Source organism: Carcharhinus amblyrhynchos, chromosome 30 (assembly GCF_965287045.1).
Source record: "Carcharhinus amblyrhynchos chromosome 30, sCarAmb.v2.hapA, whole genome shotgun sequence".
Classification (NCBI taxonomy): domain Eukaryota; kingdom Metazoa; phylum Chordata; class Chondrichthyes; order Carcharhiniformes; family Carcharhinidae; genus Carcharhinus; species Carcharhinus amblyrhynchos.
In genome coordinates, this window is record NC_137353.1 from 533,228 (window position 1) to 555,521 (window position 22,294).

General features: G+C 44.0%; 1 protein-coding gene across 1 annotated transcript in view; it reads left to right on the top strand.

Moving 5' to 3' along the window:
* Window positions 1-22,294, top strand: part of vwa5b1 (von Willebrand factor A domain containing 5B1) — a 271,845-nt gene that overhangs the window by 244,150 nt on the left and 5,401 nt on the right. The window contains exons 18-19 of the mRNA XM_080215008.1: window positions 4,854-4,928; window positions 15,837-15,897. Of these exons, the coding sequence (XP_080071134.1) occupies window positions 4,854-4,928; window positions 15,837-15,897 (136 nt within the window). The remainder of the gene's footprint in view (window positions 1-4,853; window positions 4,929-15,836; window positions 15,898-22,294) is intronic.

The following is a 22,294-nucleotide window of genomic DNA, read 5'->3' on the forward strand; positions in this document are numbered from 1 at the left end:
GTCAGTTCTCACCCAGACTAACCAATATGTGACTACTGACCCATTAGCAATCTGCCTCATTCTTGTCTGAACAAAGAACAACCCAGCACGGGAAACAGGCCCTTCGGCCCAACGAGCCCACGCCGCCATTTCAACAAAGCATTTTCCTACACCTACCCTGCCCCGTGTGTATGTGAATGGTACCCCTAATGTAGCCAGATTCAGGGGAGAATAGTGTAGGGTCAGTTTGTTACACCAATCAGCCTAAGAGCACATCTCTGGGGTGTGGGAGGAAACCGGAGCACCCGGAGGAAACCCACGCAACCACAGGGAGAATGCGCAAACTCCCACAGACACAGGCCCAAATCCATGTATCTGCACAGCTAGCAGTGATAGTCACTGAGCTGTTGTGGTGCCCGTCTGCTGGTCCAGGATCAAGCACACACACCGACACGAAGTACTAGGCCACTCTCGAAACCTCCAAGAGCAGCCCACGCACGACCCACCGTGTACATGCCCCTCGTTTGACAACAAGGTGAACCGACACCTGTGGATTAAAAGAGACAAAACATTAACATGTAATACTACATTTCCGGTGTCGTCCCAAGGCTCTGACCCCTCTTTAGTACCGTCTACTATAACCCTCCATCCCTGTTTCACTCATGTGTCTATCTAAGTAAACCTTGTACAAGTCCAGCGTGCCTGCCTCCACCACCTTACTCGGTAGCGCGTTCCATACCCCCACAACCCTCTGCGTGAAAAACCTTCCTCTAGTATCCAAATTATACTTCTCCCCCCTCACCCTTAGATCGTGACCTCTCGTAATAGTTGTCCCCAAACTAGGGAAAAGCCTACCACTGTTGACTCTATCTATTTCCTTCATTATTTTATACACCTCTATCAGATCCCCCCTTAATCTCTGTCTTTCTAAGGCGAAGAGCCCCAGTTTTTCCAATTTTTCCTCGTAACTCAGTCCTTCCAAGCCAGGCAGCATCCTGGTAAACCTCCTCTGCACCCTCTCCAGGGTCTCCACGTCCTTCCAGTAGTAAGGTGACCAGAACTGGATGCAGTACTCCAAATGCGGTCTAACCAATGTTCTATACAACTGAAGCGTTAGACGACAGCTCTTATACTCTATACCCCTTCCTATAAAGGCTAGCATTCCGTAAGCTTTCTTCACAACCTTCTCCACCTACGTTGACACCTTCAGAGACTTGTGCACCTGCAATCCCAGGTCCCTCTGTATTTCTATACTCTTAATTGGTCTACCTTTTATCATGTAACTCCTCCCTGCATTATTCCTTCCAAAATGCATCACCTCGCATTTGTCAGGATTAAATTCCATCTGCCACCTATCTGCCCAATATGCCAACCTATCTATATCTTGTTGTGTCACCTGAGAATCCGCCTCAGTATCCGCCAAACCTGCCATCTTGGTGTCATCTGCAAACTTGCTGATCACACCACATACGCCCTCTTCCGAGTCGTTTATGTATACTACAAAGAGGAGAGGTCCCAGTACTGAGCCCTGCGGCACACCACTGGTCACTGGCCTCCAGCCCGAAAAGGACCCTTCCACTACTGCTCTCTGTCTCCTATTGCCCAGCCAGTTCTCAATCTGCTCCTTTAAAGTTACCCAGCAAGCCACACACTGCATTCTAGAGGATGGTTCATGAACACATTCTCCACTTTGGTTCAGATAAACAATAAATGCTGACTTTGCCAGTGATAACTGCATCCCGCAAATAAACAAAACGAAACTCAGTGAGCACCAGAAAGAAATCTTTGGGTGGGTTGGTAATAACATTACTGCCTGTCCTTTGGGTAGGAAGGTAACCTGGATTGTAACTTGCTTCTGAGGAAACTGTGTGGAATCTTTGGAATGTGAGGTGGATTTAGGGGAGATGGACAATTGGAGAGTGGGCAGAGTGAGGGTGTCAACTCTGAACATATCCCCGGAGGTTTAATCACGTGAGTTTGCCTCCTCCAATTATCGTGCTCAACCAAAAAGCCACATTTATGAACCATCTCCAAAGTTTTGTGATTAATGAACGAAAGTATTCAAAGAACATGGAGAAAGGATTCCTTTATTTTGAAGTATCATTGCCTTGGGAAGCTTACAGGTGATTAATACCCAGACAGGGATCCAAAGCTCTCGTGTGGAGCAGCTCACATCTACAGGAAAGGGAAAGATCAGATTCTCTTCATTTGCCGGAATATTTATTCAGAGCAATGTCTGAAATTTAGATTATTTTATAGTTCTAATAATTTTGATATGTTTTTTAATAATGATAATTGTTAAGGATGATGTTTTAATTGAATGAAGTCACATGTAGGCTTAAAAGCTGCAAGATTTTGCTTTGAGGGAATGAGATTTATGCATCTGATGACCTGTGAGTGTAAATGCAGAATGAAATGGAATCTGAACAAACAGGCAATAGGGAATTCAGAAAAGTGATAAACGTGATTGAGGAATGGTTACGCTTTTCTCCTAGTCCTCCATTGTCAGTTTGGGGAAAATCCAGTTAATGAGGTTATTTATCATCGTACTTCAGATTGGCAAGTGAGTTGAATAGACAATAATGCACACTCTAAAAGCTTGCTAATCTAATGATTCATCCTCTAATTGATTATTATGCAGCTCATTAAAGCAGAACAAGTTAGCACCTCTGTTAGTGACAACAATAAAAGCAATCAATGTGACTACGAGATGGCACTGTGTCAAAATTTCTCTGATATTAATTTGCTATTATGTATTTCCATTATAATTTGAACTGGCATTGCCAGATTTCACGGGATGAGTTCACATCCGATGGACACTATTTCCAGAATAAACAACATTGGATTTTGCCTGGGTGCAATTTTTTTAAACTTGTATTTTACATTGCTAGATACAGGGTGGCACAGTGGTTAGCACTGCTGCCTCTCAGCACCAGGGACCTGGGTTTGGTTCCCAGCTTGGCCACTGGTGTTTGCGCGGTCTCTCCGTGCTGTGTGGGTTTCCTCCAGGTGCTCCGGTTTCCTCCCACAGTCTGAAAGATTTACTAGTTAGGTAAGTTGACACAAGCAGGCGCCAGAATGTGGGAACGAGGAGAATTTCACAGTAACTTCATCGCAGTGTTAATGTAAGCCTCACTTGTGACTAATAAATAAACTTTAAACTTTAAGATTCATCTGATTCTAAAAATGACAGAAAACAATCCCTTCGATAATTTGTCTGTTAGATTTCCTCAGGGCACAATGCTGGTAGGGATTGGTTAGCCCAGCTGACTAGCTGGTTAGTTCCTGGTTTAGAATAATATCAACAGCACAGGTATGATTCCTGTTCTGTCTGAGGTAGACTTGCCCCTGCTTGTGGGTCCTTCTCCACAAGACTATGTAAATCATTCCGAGTGAAAATGGCTCAGGATGAAGCATCAGCAATGACCACTGATCTGTCTTGGGGCCGAGCACTCAGCTTGCCCATCGTGTACTAATCTCCAACAACATCCAAACTCTGCTGCCCTTTTCCTAACTTATACACCAAACACAATCTTGGTCTCTGATATACATTGACTCCTACTTCAACAATGTCTCAGTTTTAAAACTCTTCTTATTTTCAGATCCCTCCACGGCTTCACTTCTCCTTATTTCTGTACTTTCCTCAAGCCCTACAACTCTTGCAAAAAAAACTGCACATCTTTAATTCTGGTCTCTTATGGATCCTTCATTTTTATCATTCCACCGTTAGTAGTTGTGTCTTCAGCTGCAGATACTTGTTAAGCTGCTTTGCCTCGTTGTCTCTCACAATGAAGAAACCTCTTAAAATTTACTGCCTTGACCAGGCTATTGGTCACCTTTCCTGCTGTCTTGTCCTATAACTCAGTTCCACAGTTTTGTCTGATTATGCTCCTGTGAAGCGTTTGGGAGGTTTTGCTACAGTAAGGTTAGGGTTAGATACAAATTGTTGATGCCAAGACCAGTGCTTACAGTTTAGAAGTGACTCTCCTCTGGAACTTTTTAATCTTGAGTTAGCAAAACAGTTTTATCCATGGATTTATATCAATCTTTTGTACTGTGTTAAATTTGATGATTGCTATTCTGATGTTTTTGTGCAAAATATTCCCCAGATAAACATTGGGATCATAGGAAAATTGAGAGGAATCTTCAGCCCTTTCCGTCAGTTTAGACAGTTGGTAACAAATAGATCTATTGGTGATCCAGATATCTAAATGTGTGTTTTTAAATGTGATGTTAAGAATTTTATATTAAGAATTAGAGTATATAAATATATATTCATATATAATGTATATATGTTTTATTTTGTATCATATCACAACAGTAAATCACAGCATTTTTTAAATATTTCGGATAGTAACATATTAAAACTGCTCTGGCTCTCACTGTACAAAATGCATTAGTATTTTTAATGAAAGATGTTAATTAGCAAATTATCTTTATTTCCAGAGTAATGCACTCAAACTAGTTAAAAATGAGAGTGAGGTGGTCATCTCAGTAAGTACTCACCATTGGCAGATTGCCAAATAAAATTACTTTGGAATAACCACCAGTTTCAGATCTTGTTCGGGTGGCTGTCTGGTGGAATACTGGCTTCTTGAGACTTTGACCTGTAAGTAATGCTGCATTTTGTAGGAGCAGAATTAATACATCTTCTTATCCAGAACATTGAGCTGCCAATTACACAGCTCAGGCTAATTCCCACCGCCCCACCGTGGCAGTCAGAACCCTGCAGTCAACAAGTAACACTTTGTCAAACGGTCTCTGTACCACAGTTCCTGACTGCATCCACTGAACCACTGTCAAGCCCACACATTTCTTTTGATTAAAGTTTGGGAACATTTTGTCTCGTAGTAAAATGTTTGTTTATTTTTCAGCAATGGAGGATAATAATGAATCCTCCTGCAGCACCCCTTCCTCCTCAGGATGGGAGAGGCACAACTTCACCGAAGGTAAGGATTATATATTTCATTAGTGAATACATACTGATTGGTCGTGTGATATTTCTAATAGATTCTAACAATGTCTCTGGAAGTCTAACTCCAGACAGGTAACATTATTTTCTGAGTGTAGAGAAATAACAAATAATCTTATCCATGCATCATTGGATTCTTTCAAAGTAAATGTAACATTGCTAAATGTAATATCCTCAAAGATATCTTCTTATTTCAATGTTATCACCATTACAGAAATAGTCTTCCAGTTTTAAATGTTGTTCAAAGTTAAAACTTTGAATAGATTACAAGTTTACAAATGGATTATTCATTATTAAGTGTTTTTTGCTACTAACTCTGATCTGGCACGATAAACCTATGTTAGCTTTTCTCTATATTTAACTCCTAACTTGTTTGAATTGCATTTAAGAACATAAGAACATAAGAAATAGGAGCAAGAGTAGGCCATCCAGCCCTTCGAGCCTGCCCCGCCATTCAATAAGATCATGGCTGATCTGTCGTGGCTCAGTTCCACATTCCCGCCCTCTCCCCATAACCCTTAATCCCCTCTCCTATCAAAAACCCATCAACCCGCGTCTTAAAAATATTTAGCGAGGCAGCCTCCACCACTTCAACGGGCAGAGAATTCCAGAGATTCACCACCCTTTGAGTGAAGAAGTTCCTCCTCAACTCCGTTCTAAACCGCCCCCCTTTTATCTTGAGGCTGTGCCCCCTAGTTAGTAGCAAAAAACACTTAATAATGAATAATCCATTTGTAAACTTGTAATCTATTCAAAGTTTTAACTTTGAACAACATTTAAAACTGGAAAACTATTTCTGTAATGGTGATAACATTGAAATAAGAAGATATCTTTGAGGATATTACATTTAGCAATGTTACATTTACTTTGAAAGAATCCATTTACCTCAGGGTTGCTTATCAACTTCTCAATCAAATGCCCCCAACTAATCAATAGTTAAAACTTTAATTTCTAAAACTGAAAGTTATATTTTAAAAATATGATTTATGATTTAGATATTCATCACATTACCTTCAATGTTTCTTGCAAGTGGTATTTAATATGGTGAAGCAATAATTCATCAGCTGAGGGTGGGGGGGAGGGGGCAGCATGTGGTAATCAGCATGAAGTTTCCTTATTCCTTATCTGATGGGCTGAGACACCCTGAAGTCTGGAATGAATGCTGAGAACTTTCAGGGCTTCTCTCTCCTGACCGAACCACCGTCTCTGTGGGTCTGTCCTGTTGATGGGACCAGACATATCCAGGGAAATGTGATGGTGCTGTCTGGGACATTTTAGGATATGAATTGGTAAGTGTGAATATGTCAGGCTGTTGCCTGACTAGTCAGCGGAACAGCTGTCCGAATTGTGACACATTTTGCCAGATGTTAGTGAGGAAAACATTGTGGGATGGAGTGTGTAGGTTGTGCCTTTGTTGCTTCTGGTGTCTAGGCTGATGTTGGATATTCTATTCAGTTTCAATCTTATTAGGATTTAGTAGCAGTTTGCAATAACAAAGAGACTAATTACGATTTGTCTTTCTTTACAGAATGTTATGTTGGAAGAGACCAGTGATGTGATTTTTTTTTAGAATCCCAAAACTAAGAAATTAGGTTAAAAGATTCGCAATTCAAATAAAAACAGGATCAAACAACATAAATTCTAATAATTACTCTCAATCTTAAATAGTTACATTAAATATATTCAAATTACAATAAACTCTGTCACTTATATTGGAACAGAATTATTTAAATTATATTTCCTTTCCTCGGTTAGACTTTCACCCCTGAGAAACTCAACTAAGATCCTTATCGAAAATTGGATAATTAACGGTTTAGTCTGAGCATTGCTTAGAAGAATCTTATAAGGCTTGAGATTTATTGGGCCTTCCACTTATCTGGCCAGGTTGCCCCCTCAAATCTCCTGCGACTGTCCCAGATTCCGTGTTTAACACAGACATTTTAAGCATCTTCAAAGTAGCCAACTTGTGTCAGAACTCCCCAGGTTCTGATATTCTTTAACTCTGAAATTTTGCCTTTAAACCTCTGCCTCCTCAGAAAGGATATATCAGAATTCCAATTCACTTTTTGGAGTCCTTCAATTAACAAGAATTTTAAACTCTTTTAACCTATATACAAAATATCAACTGAATTCTGTTTGAATGGGATATTTTTGATTCTGCAACTTGCTTGTTCTTAAGCTTAAAAGCTAAACTGCTTGAACCCAGGGACCCACCAATCCTACAAATTAACTTCTTGAAGACCCTTTTCCCTATTGCTTATCTTCCAGGTGACTTGGTCACATGATTGTTAGCCAGCAGCTTTTTTTTAAACCAGAAATCAGATCTGAGAGAGTTCCTCAGATCTCTGATTACACCAAGAGAAATTTCAATAGGAATTTACTCAAGACAATAAAAGAATTAGTTTTCAAGTGAGTTCAAAGGGAGACGTCTGCAGGTTGTGAATGGGAAAAGCTGCCACGTGGAAGCTTTATTGTGAGCACAATTGAACCAGTGTTTGGAAAGGCACAGCAACATGGACCTTAGTCTCCAATCTACAAAATCTTTTCTTAAGACACAGCTGACGGTATATGCTAAGTTCCAAAGGGAGACTTGGAATTGCTACCAAAACATTTTGAATATTATGAGGAGACATTCTGAAATCAACCAATCAAGATGATTTTATATTGAGCATTTATTAGAAAGTAAAGACCTTAAATATAGAACAATGAACAAAGAACAAAGAAAAGTACAGACGGGAACAGGCCCTTTGGCCCTCCGAGCCTGTACCAGTCATGGTGCCTGCCTAAACTAAAACCATATGGACGTATGGAGTCAGTATCCTTCCACTCCCATCCTATTCATGTATTTGTCTAGTTGCCCCTTTAAATGTTGCTATCTTACTTGCTCCCACCCCCTCCCCAGGCAGTGAGTTCTAGACACCCATAACCATTGTGCAAAAAAAAATTCCCTCTAAATTTTTCCCCATGCACTTTAAACCTGTGTCCCCTAGTTCTTGACTTTTCTTCCCCAGGAAGATGCTTCTGACTATCCACTCTGTCCATTGCCACTCATAATCTTGTAAACTTCTATCAGGTCACCCCTCAACCTCTGTCATTCCAGTAAGAACAAACTGAGTTTTTCCAACCTCTCCTCATAGCTAATACCCTCCAGACCAGGGGCAACATCCTGGTAAACCTCTTCTGTACCCTCTCCAAAGCCTCCACATCCTTCTGGTAGTGTTGTGTCCAGAATTGTACACAATGGGCCTGATTTTACCATTCTAATTCTTAGTACTGGGTGGACTTGAAACTGGGAGTTTTTCAGATCCGACTTTTACACCGATTCTCAGGTGCCTCACAGACACTCTGCCTGAAAATTAGCAGTGATTCTGAATTACGCCCAAAACATTGCAGCTCCAATCGGAGCCTCCAACTGCCAATGCGCAGTAAAAACCGCTCCCCTTCCACATTGCTCCCGGGTCATTTAATGCCTTCCCCGGCCCAGACATTGCCCCATCTCCACAACATTACAGACCCTCCCTCATTCCCCATCCCCCACCCCCCAATTATTCAGACTGATTGTGGTCCACTGTCCTCCTTCCCACCACCAATCACACACACAGTGGCAACAGACCCCTCTTCTCCCCCCTACCGATCACACGCAGAGAGGCAGCAGACCACCCCTTTCCTCCCCAGCCCCCACCACCGATCACACGCACCTCCTTGCCTCTACCGATTGCATGTAGAGTGGCAGCGGACCACCCCTTCCCCCCGCACCCCCCCCAACCAATCGCACGCAGAGTGGCAGCAGACCACCCCCCCAAACCGATCGCACACAGAGTGGCAGCGGACCCCCCCCTCCACTCTTAATGGGGCAATTTGATGGTAAAACTGGACCCAATATTCTGAATGAAGCCTAACTAAGATTCTGTACAGCTGCAGCATAACCTGCCAATTATAATATTCAATGCCCCGACTGATGAAGGCAGACATGCCGTATGCTTTCTTGACTACCTTATCCACCTGTGTTGCCAATTTCAGTGATCGGTGGACATGTGCACCCAGATCTCTCTGCCTGTCAATATTGCTAAGGGTTCTACTATTTACTGTATAATTCCTACATGCATCGGACCTTCCAAGATGCATTATCTCACGCTTGTCTGGATTAAACTCCATTTGCCATCTTTCCACCCAAGTGTCCAACCGGTCTATATCTTGCTGCATCCTCTGACAATCCTCTTTGCTATCCGTAACTCCACCAATTTTTGTGTCATCTGCAAACTTACTAATCAGACCAGATACATTTTCCTCCAAATCATTTATATATACTACAGACGACAAAGATCCCAGAACTGATCGCTGTGGAACACCGCCAGTCATAGTTTTCAGAAAATAAACCTTCTACTGCTACCTCTGTCCTCTATAACCAAGCCAGTTCTGTGTCCATCTTGCCAGCTCCCTTCTGACCCCGTGTGACTTCACCTTTTGTACCAGTCTATCATGAGGGACCTTGTCAAAAACTCTACTGAAGTCCATGTAGACAACATCCATTGTCTTTCTCTCATCTATCATCTTTGTCACTTCCTCAAAAAACTCGAACAAGTTAGTGACAACCGCCCCTTCACAAAACCATGCTGCCTACCACTAATAAGTCCACTTGTTTCCAAATATGAGTCAATCCTGTCCCTAAGAATCTTTTGTAATAATTTCCCTGACATAAAGCTCACTGGCCTATAATTTCCTGGATTATAAGAACATAAGAACATAAGAAATAGGAGCAGGAGTAGGCCATCCAGCCCTTCGAGCCTGCCCCGCCATTCAATAAGATCATGGCTGATCTGTCGCTGCTCAGTTCCACTTTCCCGCCCTCTCCCCATTATCCCTGCTGCCCTTCTTAAACAATGGAAAAACATTGGCTGTCTCCAGTTCTCTGGAACTTCACCTGTAGCCAATGAGGATACAAAGATTTCTGTCAAGATCCCAGCAATTTCCATCTCTGCCTCCCTCAGTAGATCCCATCAGGCCCTGGGGACTTATTTACTTTAATGCTTTTTAAGATGCCCAATGCCTCCTCCTTTTTGATATCAACATGACCCAGAATATCTACACACCCTACCCTGAGCTCCTTATTCATCAAGTCCCTCTCTTTGGTGAATACTGAGGCAAAGTATTCATTTAGTATCTAGCCCATTTCCTCCACTTTCCCTGAGTGGACCAACCCTTTCCTTGGTTACCCTCTTGCTCTCTACACATGTAGAAATGCCTTAGATTTTCCTTAATCCTGTTTGCCAAGGACTCTTCACGACACCTTTTAACCCTTCTAACTCCTTTCTTAAGTTCCTTCTTACATTCTTTATATTCTTCAAGGGCTTCATTTGTCGTAAGCCATTTGAACCTTACAAATGTTTCCTTTTTCTTTTTGACAAGGCTCATAATATCCCTTGGGAATAAGGTTCCTGATATTAGCCACACATATCCTTCATCCTAACAGGTACATGCCAGTCCTGAGTTCCAGTCGACATTTGAAAGACTCCCACATGTCAGATGTTGATTTAACCTCAAACAGCCTCCCTCAATCTACACTCTCCAGATCCTGCCTAATATTGTTTTAGTCTTACCCCAATTTAACACCTTCACCCGAGGACCACTCTTGTCCTTATTCACAAGCACCTTAAAACTTATGAATTTATGATCATTGTTCCCGAAATTCCCTCCTACTGAAACTTTGACCTCCTGGCCGGGCTCATTCCCCAATACCAGGTCTAATTATAGCTCCTTTCTGAGTTGGGCTGTTTACATACTGTTTTCAAGAAACCCTCCTTACAAACTCTGCCCAATCCAAGCCTGTAGAAGTAAGCAAGTCCCAATCGATATAGGGAAATTTAAAATCATCCACCACAACAATCCTGTTGTTTTTGCATCTTTCCAAAATCTGTCTGCATATCTGCTCCTCTATCTCCCGCTGGCTGTTGGGAGGCCTGTAATAAACCCCCAACATTGTGACTGCACCCTTCCTATTCCTGAGCTCTATCCATATTACCTCGCTTCCTGAACCCTCCGAGGTGTCCTCCCTCAGTACAACTGTCATATTCTCCTTAACTGGTAATGCAACTCCTCCAACTCTTTTACATCCCCCTCCATCCCACCTGAAGCATCTAAATCCTGGAATGTTTAGCTACCAATCCTGTCTGTGTTTTAACCAAATTTCTGTAATAGCAACAACGTCATAATTCTAAGTACTAATCCAAGCTCTAAGTTCATCTGTCTTGCCTGTTATGCTCCTTGCATTGAAACAGATGCATTTCAGATCACCAGTCCCACTGTGTTCATCAACTACTCCTGCTGACCTATTGCCCTGGCCCTCACTCCCCTGCCATATTAGTTTAGATCCTCCCAAGTGACTCTGGCAAATATACCTGCCAGAATATTGGTGCCCCCTCCAGTCTAGGTGTAACCATAAGAATGGCTTCACACAGTTAACAGGACTTTAAAATAGAAACATAGAAAAACTACAGCATAATACAGGCCCTTCGGCCCACAAAGTTGCGCTGAACATGTCCCTACCTTAGAGATTACTAGGTTTACGTATAATCCTCTATCTTACGAAGTTCCATGTACTTATCTAAACGTCTCTCAAAAGACCCTATCGAATCCGCCTCCACCACTGCTGCCGGCAGCCGATTCCACACACCCACCACCCTCTGAGTGAAAAACTTACATCTTTTCTGTACCTACTCCCCAGCACCTTAAACCTGTGTCCTCTTGTAGCAACCATTTCAGCCCTGGGAAAAAGCCTCTGAGAATCCATTTGACCAATACCTCTCAACATCCTATATACTCTATCAGATCACCGTTCATCCTTCGTCTCTCCAGGAGAAAAGGCCAAGCTCCCTCAACCTATCCTCATAAGGCATGCTCCCCAATCCAGGCAACATCCTTGTAAATCTCCTCTGCACCCTTTCAATGGCTTCCACATCCTCCCTGTAATGAGGCAACCAGAACTGAGCACAGTACTCCAAGTGGGGTCTGACCAGGGTCCTATATAGCTGCAACACTATCTCCCGACTCCTAAACTCAATTCCTCGATTTGATGAAGGCCAGTACACCATACGCCTTCTTAACCACAGCTTCAACCTGTACAGCTGCTTTGAGCGTCCGATGAATTCGGACCCCAAGATCCTTCTGATCATCCACACTGCCAAGAGTCCTACCATTAATATTATATTCTGCCATCCTATTTGACCTGCCAAAATGAACCACTTCACACTTATCTGGGTTGAACTCCATCCTATCTATGTCTCGCTACAACTTCTGACATCCCTCCACACTATCCACAACACCACCAACCTTTGTGCCATCAGCAAACTTACCAACCCTTCCCTCCACTTCCTCATCCAGGTCATTTATAAAAATCACAAAGAGCAAGGGTCCCAGAACAGATCCCTGGGGCACTTCACTGGTGACCGACCTCCATGCAGAAAAGGACCCATCTACAACCACTCTTTGCCTTCTGCGGGAAAGCCAGTTCTGGATCCACAAAGCAATGTCCCCTTGGATCCCATGCCCCCTCACTTTCTCAATAAGCCTTGCATGGGGCACCTTATCAAATAGTTCCACAAGATCTTAACATCAAATTGTATTCTGACCTCACCATCCCTATTCTGTTTAACTACAATCCTTACAGATTTTTAAATCTATAGAATACCAGGAATATTTCCATGCAGTATTCTTTTGCTCAGAGAGTGCCCTATGAGACTGACAGCCACTTGGCCTCCAGGTCTGGCCTTGTCCACACTGTTTTCTGCGAGATTTGACCAGTTACTACACTGTTGTTGCTGGGATCTGGGCAGCTACAGCCTCACACAGGCTCCATTATTTTCTTAAATGTATCATTCCCTTTGATCTCTCTGACCGTTATTGTTTCATCCAGTCTCTGAGAAGTGCTTTTGTCCCAGACTTGACACTTTCTTTACTGTAGCTCTTGTATTTTTAAAAGTTAACTTATCCTATCTTTGCTGCACTTGTTTAGAATCTTCACAACCTGCCGTTGAATGCAAGAACATAAGAACGTAAGAAATAGGAGCAGGAGTAGGCCATCTAGCCCTTTGAGCCTGCCCCGCCATTCAATAAGATCACGGCTGATCTGAAGTGGATCAGTTCCACTTTCCTGCTTTCTCCCCATAACCCTTAATTCCCTTGTCTATCAGAAACCTATCTACCCGTGACTTAAATATATTCAGCGAGGTAGCCTCCACCACTTCAACAGGCAGAGAATTCCAGAGATTCACCACCCTTTGAGTGAAGAAGTTCCTCCTCAACTCCGTTCTAAACTGCCCCCCTTTATCTTGAGGCTGTGCCCTCTAGTCCTGCTATCCTTTCTGAGCGGGAAGAATCTCTCTACCTCTACCCTATCCATCCCCTTCATTATCTTATACGTCTCTATAAGATCCCCCCTCATCCTTCTAAACTCCAGTGAGTACAGACCCAGTCTATTCAGCCTCTCTTCATAGGCTAACCCCCTCATCTCCGGTATCAGCCTAGTGAACCTTCTCTGCACTCCCTCCAAGGCTAATATATCCTTCCGCAAGTGCGGCGACCAAAACTGCACACAGTACTCCAGCTGCGGCCTCACCAGTGCCCTGTACGGTTGCAGCAAGACCTCCCTGCTTTTATATTCTATCCCCCTCGCTATAAAGGCCAGCATCCCATTCACCTTCCTGATCACCTGCTGCACCTGCAGACTGGGTTTTTGCGACTCGCGCACAAGGGCCCCCAGGTCCCTCTGCACCGTAGCATGCTGCAGCTTTTCACCTTTTAAATAATAATCCCTCCTACTATTATTTCTGCCAAAGTGGATAACCTCACACTTGCTAACATTATACTCCATCTGCCTTTGAACTAAAGAAACCCACTTGAAAACTAATTCTTTTATTCTCTTGAGTAAATTCTGTTTGAAATTTCGCTTTGTTCATTAAAATATCAAAACCAGATGTTCCTGTTGTCCTTGTCCCCATGCAGTAACTCTGTCTCTTACTCTAGTTACACCAATCATACCCCTCGCTGACTTGTTTTCCAGTTTCTGGGGAAAATAACAGGATATTACCAAAAGAAAAATATTGGCCAGAGTTTTCCAGCTTTTCACACCTCGTTGTCTCTGCAAGTGACAACAGAGAATTTGGTGCTCGGCCAAGTCTCTGATCACTGCAGCAGGCACAATGTGGATATGCCGGTGATGGACTGGGGTAAACACAGTAAGAAGTCTGACAACACCAGGTTTAAGTCCAACCGATTTGTTTGATAGTAAACTCACAAGCTTTCGAGTTTTCCCTCTTTGTCAGGTGAATGGAGAATTCTGGCCTCAGACAGAGCGTATAACAGCACAGACAGTTTACAGATTACTGATTAGAATGCGAGTCTTTACAACTAACCTGCTGTTCAAGTCTTAAAGATGCCGACAATGTGTGTGGAAGGAGCACTGCTCACAGGTTAAAGAGATGTGTATTGTCTCCAGACAGTACAGTAAGCGAGGTTTTGCAAACCCAGGCAAGTCATGGGGGTTACAGATAGTGCGACATGAACCCAAGATCCCTGTTGAGACCATCCTCATGTGTGCGGAACTTGGCTATCAGTCTCTGTTCAGCGACTCTGCGCTGTCGTGTGTCGTGAAGGCCGCCTTGGAGAATGCTTACCCGAAGGTCAGAGGCTGAATGCCCGTGACCACTGAAGTGTTCGCCAACAGGAAGGGAACAGTCTTGCCTGGTGATTGTCGAGCGATGTTCATTCATCCGTTGTCGTAGCGTCTGCATGGTCTCCCCAGTGTACCATGCTTCGGGACATCCTTTCCTGCAGCGTATCAGGTAGACAACGTTGGCCGAGTTGCAAGAGTATGTGCCGTATACCTGGTGGATGGAATTCTCACGTGTGATGATGTCATCTGTGTCGATGATCCGGCACGTCTTGCAGAGGTTGCTGTGGCAAGGTTGTGTGGTGTTGTGGTCACTGTTCTCCTGAAGGCTGGGTAGTTTGCTGTGAACAATGGTCTGTTTGAGGTTGTGTGGTTGTCTGAAGTCAAGAAGTGGGGGTGTGGGGATGGCCGTGGCGAGATGTTCATCTTCTTCAATGATATGTTGAAGACTCTGGAGAAGATGTCGTAGCTTCTCCGCTCCAGGGAAGTACTGGACGACGAAGGGTAGTCTGTCCATTGTGTCCCGCGTCTGTCTTCTGAGGAGGTCGGTGCAGTTTTTCGCTGTGGCCCATCAGAACTGTCAATCGATGAGTCGAGCGCCATATCCTGTTCTTATGAGGGCATCTTTCAGTGTCTGGAGGTGTCAGTCACGCTCCTCATCTGAGCAGACCATGTGTATACGGAGGGCTTGTCCGTAGGGAATGGTTTCTTTAACATGTTTAGGGTGGAAGCTGGAGAAGTGGAGCATTGTGAGATTGTCTGTGGGCTTGCGGTACAGTGAGGTGTGAGGTGACTGTCGGTTGGACTTAAACCTGGTGTTGTCAGACTTCTTACTGTTCACTGCAGCAGGACCAGAGAATCCTGCTGGCGTGATTGGCTAGAGAATCCCTCCGGTAAATTGGCCAGAGGAACCTGCCAGAGTGAAGAGCCGGAGAATCCCTCTGGCACGGTTGGCAGGGGAATCCCGCCGGAGTGATTGGCCAGAGAATCCCGGCCATTGTAATTTCTCATTTTCCTGAGATTTCTGTGTGTCAGTATAACTTTTCTTGCAGGAACAAAGCGGCACTGGGAAACAGTTTTTCATCTGAGCTGTACTGTATAATGTACAGAATCTATTTTTTCCTGTAAGCTATTATATAAATGCAGAATCTAGGGAAAGAAAAATACTTTATCATTGAATAAATGTGTTATCTGGAATTATTTCCCCTCTCTATTTTTCAGCCTCACTGAGGAGTCCTTCAATTTTTTCGCAGCGATCTACCGAGAGCCTCTTTACTGCAAGGTACCTGAGTCTGACATAACTGCCACTAACTCTGATTCCCTGTTCTGTTTTGAGCTGTATCGGGTGAGGACTGACAGTGCTGGAAAACATAGAACATAGAACACTACAGCACAAACAGGCCCTTTGGCTCACAAGTTGTGCCGATCATATCCATACCTACCAAGCCATAGACCTATCTGTAGCTCTCAATCCCATTAAATCCCATGTACTTATCCAGAAGTCTTGTAAAAGACCCCAGCGAGTTCACCTCTACCACCACTGATGGCAGCCGATTCCACTCGCTCACCAGCTGACATCTCCTCTGTACCTATTCCCCAGCACCTTAAATCTGTGTCCTCTCGTAGCACCCATTTCAGCCCTGGGAAATAGCCTCCGAGAATCCACCCTATCTATACCTCTCAACTTTTTATAAACCTCTATCAGGTTGCGTCTCAACCTTCGTCTCTCCAGGGAGAAGAGACCTAGCTCCCTCGACCTATCCTCATAAGGCATGCCTCCCAATCCAGGCAACATCCTTGTAAATCTCCTCTGCACCCTCTCAATAGCTTCCACGTCCTTCCTATGGTGAGGCGACCAGAACTGCACACAGTACTCCAAGTGGAGTCTGACAAGGGCCTTATAAAGTTGCAGCATTACCTCCCGACTCCTAAACTCAATCCCTCGATTAATGAAGGCCAGTACACCATATGCCTTCTTGACCACATCCTCCACCTGCGAGGCCGATTTAAGAGTCCTATGGACCCGGACCCCAAGATCCTTCCCTCCTCAACCCAGCTAAGACTCCTACCCTTGATATTGTACTCCTTCGTCCCATTGGTCCTGCCAAAATGGACCACTACACATTTATCCGCGTTGAAGTCCATCTGCCACTTCTCCGCCCAATCTTGCATCCTATCTATGTCTCGCTGCAACTTCTGACATCCCTCCAGACCATCCACAACACCACCAACCTTCGTATCGTCTGCGAACTTACTAACCCATCCCTCCACTTCCTCATCCAGGTCATTTATGAAAATGACAAACAGCAAGGGTCCCAGAACAGATCCCTGGAGCACTCCACTGGTGACCGACCTCCATGCAGAAAAAGACCCGTCCACAACCACTCTCTGCCTTCTGCGGGCAAGCCAGTTCTGGATCCACAAGGCCAAAGCCCCTTGGATCCCATGCCCTCTCACCTTTCAGTGGCTTCAGACATTTCCAGTCTGGGTATAAAAAGCTGAGTAACCTTTACCCTGATAGAGTGTCATAGCCCAAAACACAACTGCATCAGTCATTCTGTCGAACCATTGATTGTGCTGCTATAGGGATAGATTTAACCGTAGGCATTTCCCACTGTAATGGGGGCAGGGAGTTGGGGGGTGGTGTGGGAGAAATCCTCTTCTTGCCCCAGACCCAAGAGTAGAAACAAGTTTGCTACTTACATATTCCTGATCTCACATCGGCAGTGCAGAGTCGAGAGAGTTCCTCACACTGTTACCCATGCTGCCATGGAAGTTTGGAATTTCTCTCCAGGGGCACTGGGTTTTATGGGATTTGCTCCCTAAGGAAAGAGTTCATCGGCAGCCACAGGGCTTCCAGGTGTGGAGGCAACAATTTGCTGAGCCACATTGGTGCTCCAGCGCTTTGTTCCAGGGTGACTAACAGAATGAAAAAAAGCTGTCCTTCAGCACTCACCCTTCAGCTCCCCAGACAGTTCCGGTGCCACACTAACCCAGACTACCTCATGCCCCACCCACTCTCCATGGTCCCTCACACCTTCTTTGCCAAGCTATTTCCATCTGCTATCCTTCCATGACTGCTCATACCCTCCAAACTATTTCCTTTACCCATTCCCCATGGCCCTTTGCATGATACCAACTCCTGCCAAAGCATCCCCCACACCCACCATTCTTTGCCCTCCTGCATTCTTACCTTGTATGCACCGTTGTATACCACAGAATCTCTGCTGAGGTTAAATAAAGTTCTTAAGTATCTATTGATCAATTTGCTATTTGTTAGAAAACTCTAATTGATAGAAACTTTTTCACCACATGAATTATTTCAAGTTTTTTCCATTCTGGGGATGGGTTTGGACTTGCTGAGCATTTCCAGCATTTTCTAGAAATCCTAGAAACCCTACAGTACAGAAAGAGGCCATTCGGCCCATTGAGTCTGCACCGACCACAATTCCACCCAGGCCCTACCCCCATATCTCTACATATTTATCCACTAATCCCTCTAACCTATGCATCTCAGGACACTAAGGCAATTTTAGCATGGCCAATCAACCTAACCTGCACATCTTTGGACTGTGGGAGGAAACCAGAGTACCCAGAGGAAACCCACGCAGACACGAGGAGAATGTGCAAACTCCACACACACTAACCGAAGCCAAGAATTGAACCCAGGTTCCTGGAGCTGTGAATAAGCAGTGCTAACCACTGTGCTACCGTGCCACCCATATTATTTTAAAAATGTCAAATGTCGCGACTAGAGGTGATTTGCCAAATCTGTTCGAGAAGAAATTGAGAGAAGTTGAGTTAAATGTTTAACAGCCCTGAGAATTTGTCAAATTATGGTTATATTATGTTTTTCCCTTAACATTGTTTTACATAAGAGCATAAGAATTAGGAGCAGGAGTCGGCCATCTGGCCTCTCGAGCCTGCCCCGCCGTTCAATAAAATCATGCCTGATCTTTTTGTGGACTCAGCTCCACTTATCCGCCCGCTCACCATAACCCTTAATTCCTTTACTGTTCAAAAATCTATCTATCCTTGCCTTAAAAACATTCAGTGGGGGACCCTCAACTGCTTCACTGGGCAGGGAATTCCACAGATTCACAACCCTTTGTGTGAAGAAGTTCCTCCTCAACTCAGTCCTAAATCTGCTCCCCCTTATTTTGAGGCCATGACTCTAGTTCTTGTTTCACCTGCCAGTGGAAACAGCTTCCCTGCTCCTATCTTATCTATTCCCTTCATAATCTTATATGTTTCTATAAGATTCCCCCATCATTCTTCTAAATTCCAGTGAGTATAGCCCCAATCTACTCAGTGTTATGGTACAGGTTAGAAAGTGTCTTGTGAAGCCTGTCTGAATCATAAGTTATGTATCTTGAATTTGGCTAGGGTGAGCATGGTATGTTTCACTTCAGGTTTGATTCAAAAGACCCACTAGGAGCTTTTGTCTAACAAAGTTTATTTAAGAATATAGTTAATATGTATAGTAAGAAAATTAGCAATAACTTTTATCAATTACAAACAAAAACAAAACAACCATGATAATGTATAACTCTTAACAAATATATCTAAAATGTTTGAATCAAACTAATCTCATCAACAAAACTCTTTAAACAAATTCAACACAGCAAAGTCTAATTCTGACATGAGACTGGAGTTGATTCCTTTGGTTGGAGATTTGAAAACGCTCAGCCTTGTAAGCTCCAGGAGCCCCCCTTGACACATCCAGAACAGCTTGAAGTCAGAATAACTTCCCAGAACTCCAGGTAGACTTTGTTCAGGCCACCGACAGCAAGTTCTCCCCTTTAGAAAGGCAAAGCCATGCTTTCAGATAACCAGCAGAGTTTCCAAATAAAACAGGAGAGAGAGAGAGACTCCTTTTTAGCTTGCTGTCCCTTCTAAAACTCAAATCTGCAGTTCAGAACTGAAAAGGAAAAAGCTCCTGTCACCTGACCTGCCAACCAGTTTTTTTTCTCCTAATGTAGCGTCATAAACATCCTAGTAAAAATAAACAAACCCCGTTTAAGCAGAAATAAAAACACTCCCCCAAACAAACCAGTGCCATAATGACAAAACAATTGAAACCAAAAAGATCAGTTTACAACTGCAAAAAACCTGATTTAAAAAATAAATCTCTCAAAAGTACACTGACATCACATCAGTCTCTCCTCATAAGCAACTCTCTCAACTCCGGAATCAACCTAGTGAATCTCCTCTGCACCCCCTCCAGTGCCAGTATATCCTTTCTCAAGTAAGGAGACCAAAACTGTACACAGTACTCCAGGTGTGGCCTCACCAGCACCTTATACAGCTGCAACATAACCTCGCTGTTTTTAAACTCCATCCCTCGAGCAATGAAGGACAAAATTCCATTTGCTTTCTTAATTATCTGCTGCACCTGCAAAACAACTTTTTATGATTCCTGCACAAGGACACCCAGATCCCTCTGCACAGCCGCATGATGCAACTTTTTTACCATTTAAATAATAGTCCATTTTGCTGTTATTCCTACCAAAATGGACGATCTCACATTTACCAACATTGTACTCCATCTGCCAGATCCTCACCCACTCATTCAGACTATCTATACCCCTTTGCAGACTTTCAGCATCCTCTGCACACTTTGCTCTGCCACTCATCTTAGTGTCACCTGTGAATTTTGACACACTACACTTGGCCCCCAACTCCAAATCATCAACTCCAAACCAATTACATCCCAACACTGATCCCTGAGGCACATCACTAGTCACTGATCACCAACCAGAAAGACACCCATTTAATCTCACTTTTTTTCTTTCTGTTAGTTAACCAATCCTCTATCCATGCCTGTAACATTTACCCATAACACTGTACACCTTTATCTTATGTAGCAGCCTTTCGTGCGGCACCCTGTCAGTTGCTTTCTGGAAATCCGGATATGCCACATCCACAGGTTCCCCATTGTCCACTGCACTTGTAACGTTCTCAAAGAATTCCACCAAATTAGTTAAACATCCAGCTGAAAGCTAAATATGTATTTTTATTTGTCCAATGGGATAGCTTTAAAGTTACAATTTGCATAAGGCCTCTTAAACCCAAACTGACAAATGAGAGTGAGCCTGAAATTAGGAATTGTATGGGACATAATGGCCAGTGGAAATGCAGTGAATATTCATAGAAACATAGAAGATAGGAACAGCAGGAGGCCATTTGGCCCTTTTAGCCTAATCCAGGGACTTTGCTCTGCCCTCAATGCTATCATCATTCTCTTACAGATCTAGCCAATGAATTTAATGCCCTGTCCATGAACTTGGACAGCATCAAGAGCACTGACTGCTGGCACCACATCTCTGGTTAGATGTCAGACCCCATGTTGGGGGAGCACTTCACTCCCGAGTCCTGCTTGTCCCTGAACTGAGAGGCAATGAGTGCATCCCGAGCTTTTTGGCCCATGTGGGCCCTGCCAATCACCTGAGGTTCTTCCTCCATCTCCATCTGACCCATGCCATCTTCCTCAACCTTCTTGCCGTCTGAAGAGATATGTCGCCCCCACCCCACTGCCCATCTCATCCTGGTTGAGATGAGCTCCATTCCTAGTACCAAGTTGTGGAGAAGCACAGCAGACCGTTATTATGTGGGACACCCTCTGGGGGCTGTGTTGTAGGGAAGCCCCAACTGGTTCAGATACCAGAACCTCATCTTCAGCAGTCCAATCGCTTTCTCCACCAACATGTGCGTTGATGGATGAGCCTCGTTGTATCAAGTCTCCGCTGATGTTCGTTGCTTCCACAGTGGCAGCATCAGCTGCCTCCTGAGTGGGTACCCCTGGCCCTGAGGTGTTAGCTGGGATCTGAGAGTGCCCCAAGATGTAGCAGTCATGGATGCTCATCAGGAGAGGTGGGCAAACCTGCATTATTCATATCATGTGGTCTCAAACAAGCTGGACATTGAGGGAGTGGTGGTATCCCTGGTTCTTCATTTTGTATTGCTGCATGATGATGCCAAGGACCACATGGGTGCAGCTGATGACACCCTTCACTGGGGCATGCCAGGTAAGCAGGCGAAACCCAATGGCCCAGCATCATTGTCATCTGGTCTCCTATACGCGCTAGCCCTTGCATAAAAGGCATCTACAACTTCCCTTATGTATTTGATTGCAGCTGACTGGGAAATGCTAGTCAGCTGCCCTGAAATGAACCACTTGCATTGATATTCAGAGCAGCAGTAACTTTAAGGGCAGTGGGTCTTCTTCCATTCCATGTGTGCCAGTTCTTGAGGACCTGGCAAATGTGGTGCACTGTGCCCTGGGACTGACGGTGTCCTCTCCGGCGGTGCAGCTCTGACATCTGGCGGTAGGATGTCTTATATTTACTTTATTTTTAAGATCTCACAATGTTTCGCCTTCAACTACATTCTGTGGGAATGAATTCCACACATTCACCACCCTCTGGGTGAAGAAATTTCTCCTCACCTCAGTTCTAAAAGGTTTACCCCTTATCCTCAAACTCTGACCCCTAGTTCTGGACTTCCCCCACCATTGGGAAAATTCTTTCTAAATCTATCCTGTCTCACCCTCTTACTCCTAACCAACTTAGTCTCTCCTCATATGACAGACCTGCCATCCCAGGAACCAGCTTGGTAAACCTTCACTGTGCTCTCTCTATAGCAAGGACATCCTTTCTCAGATAAAAGACATGTAAGGG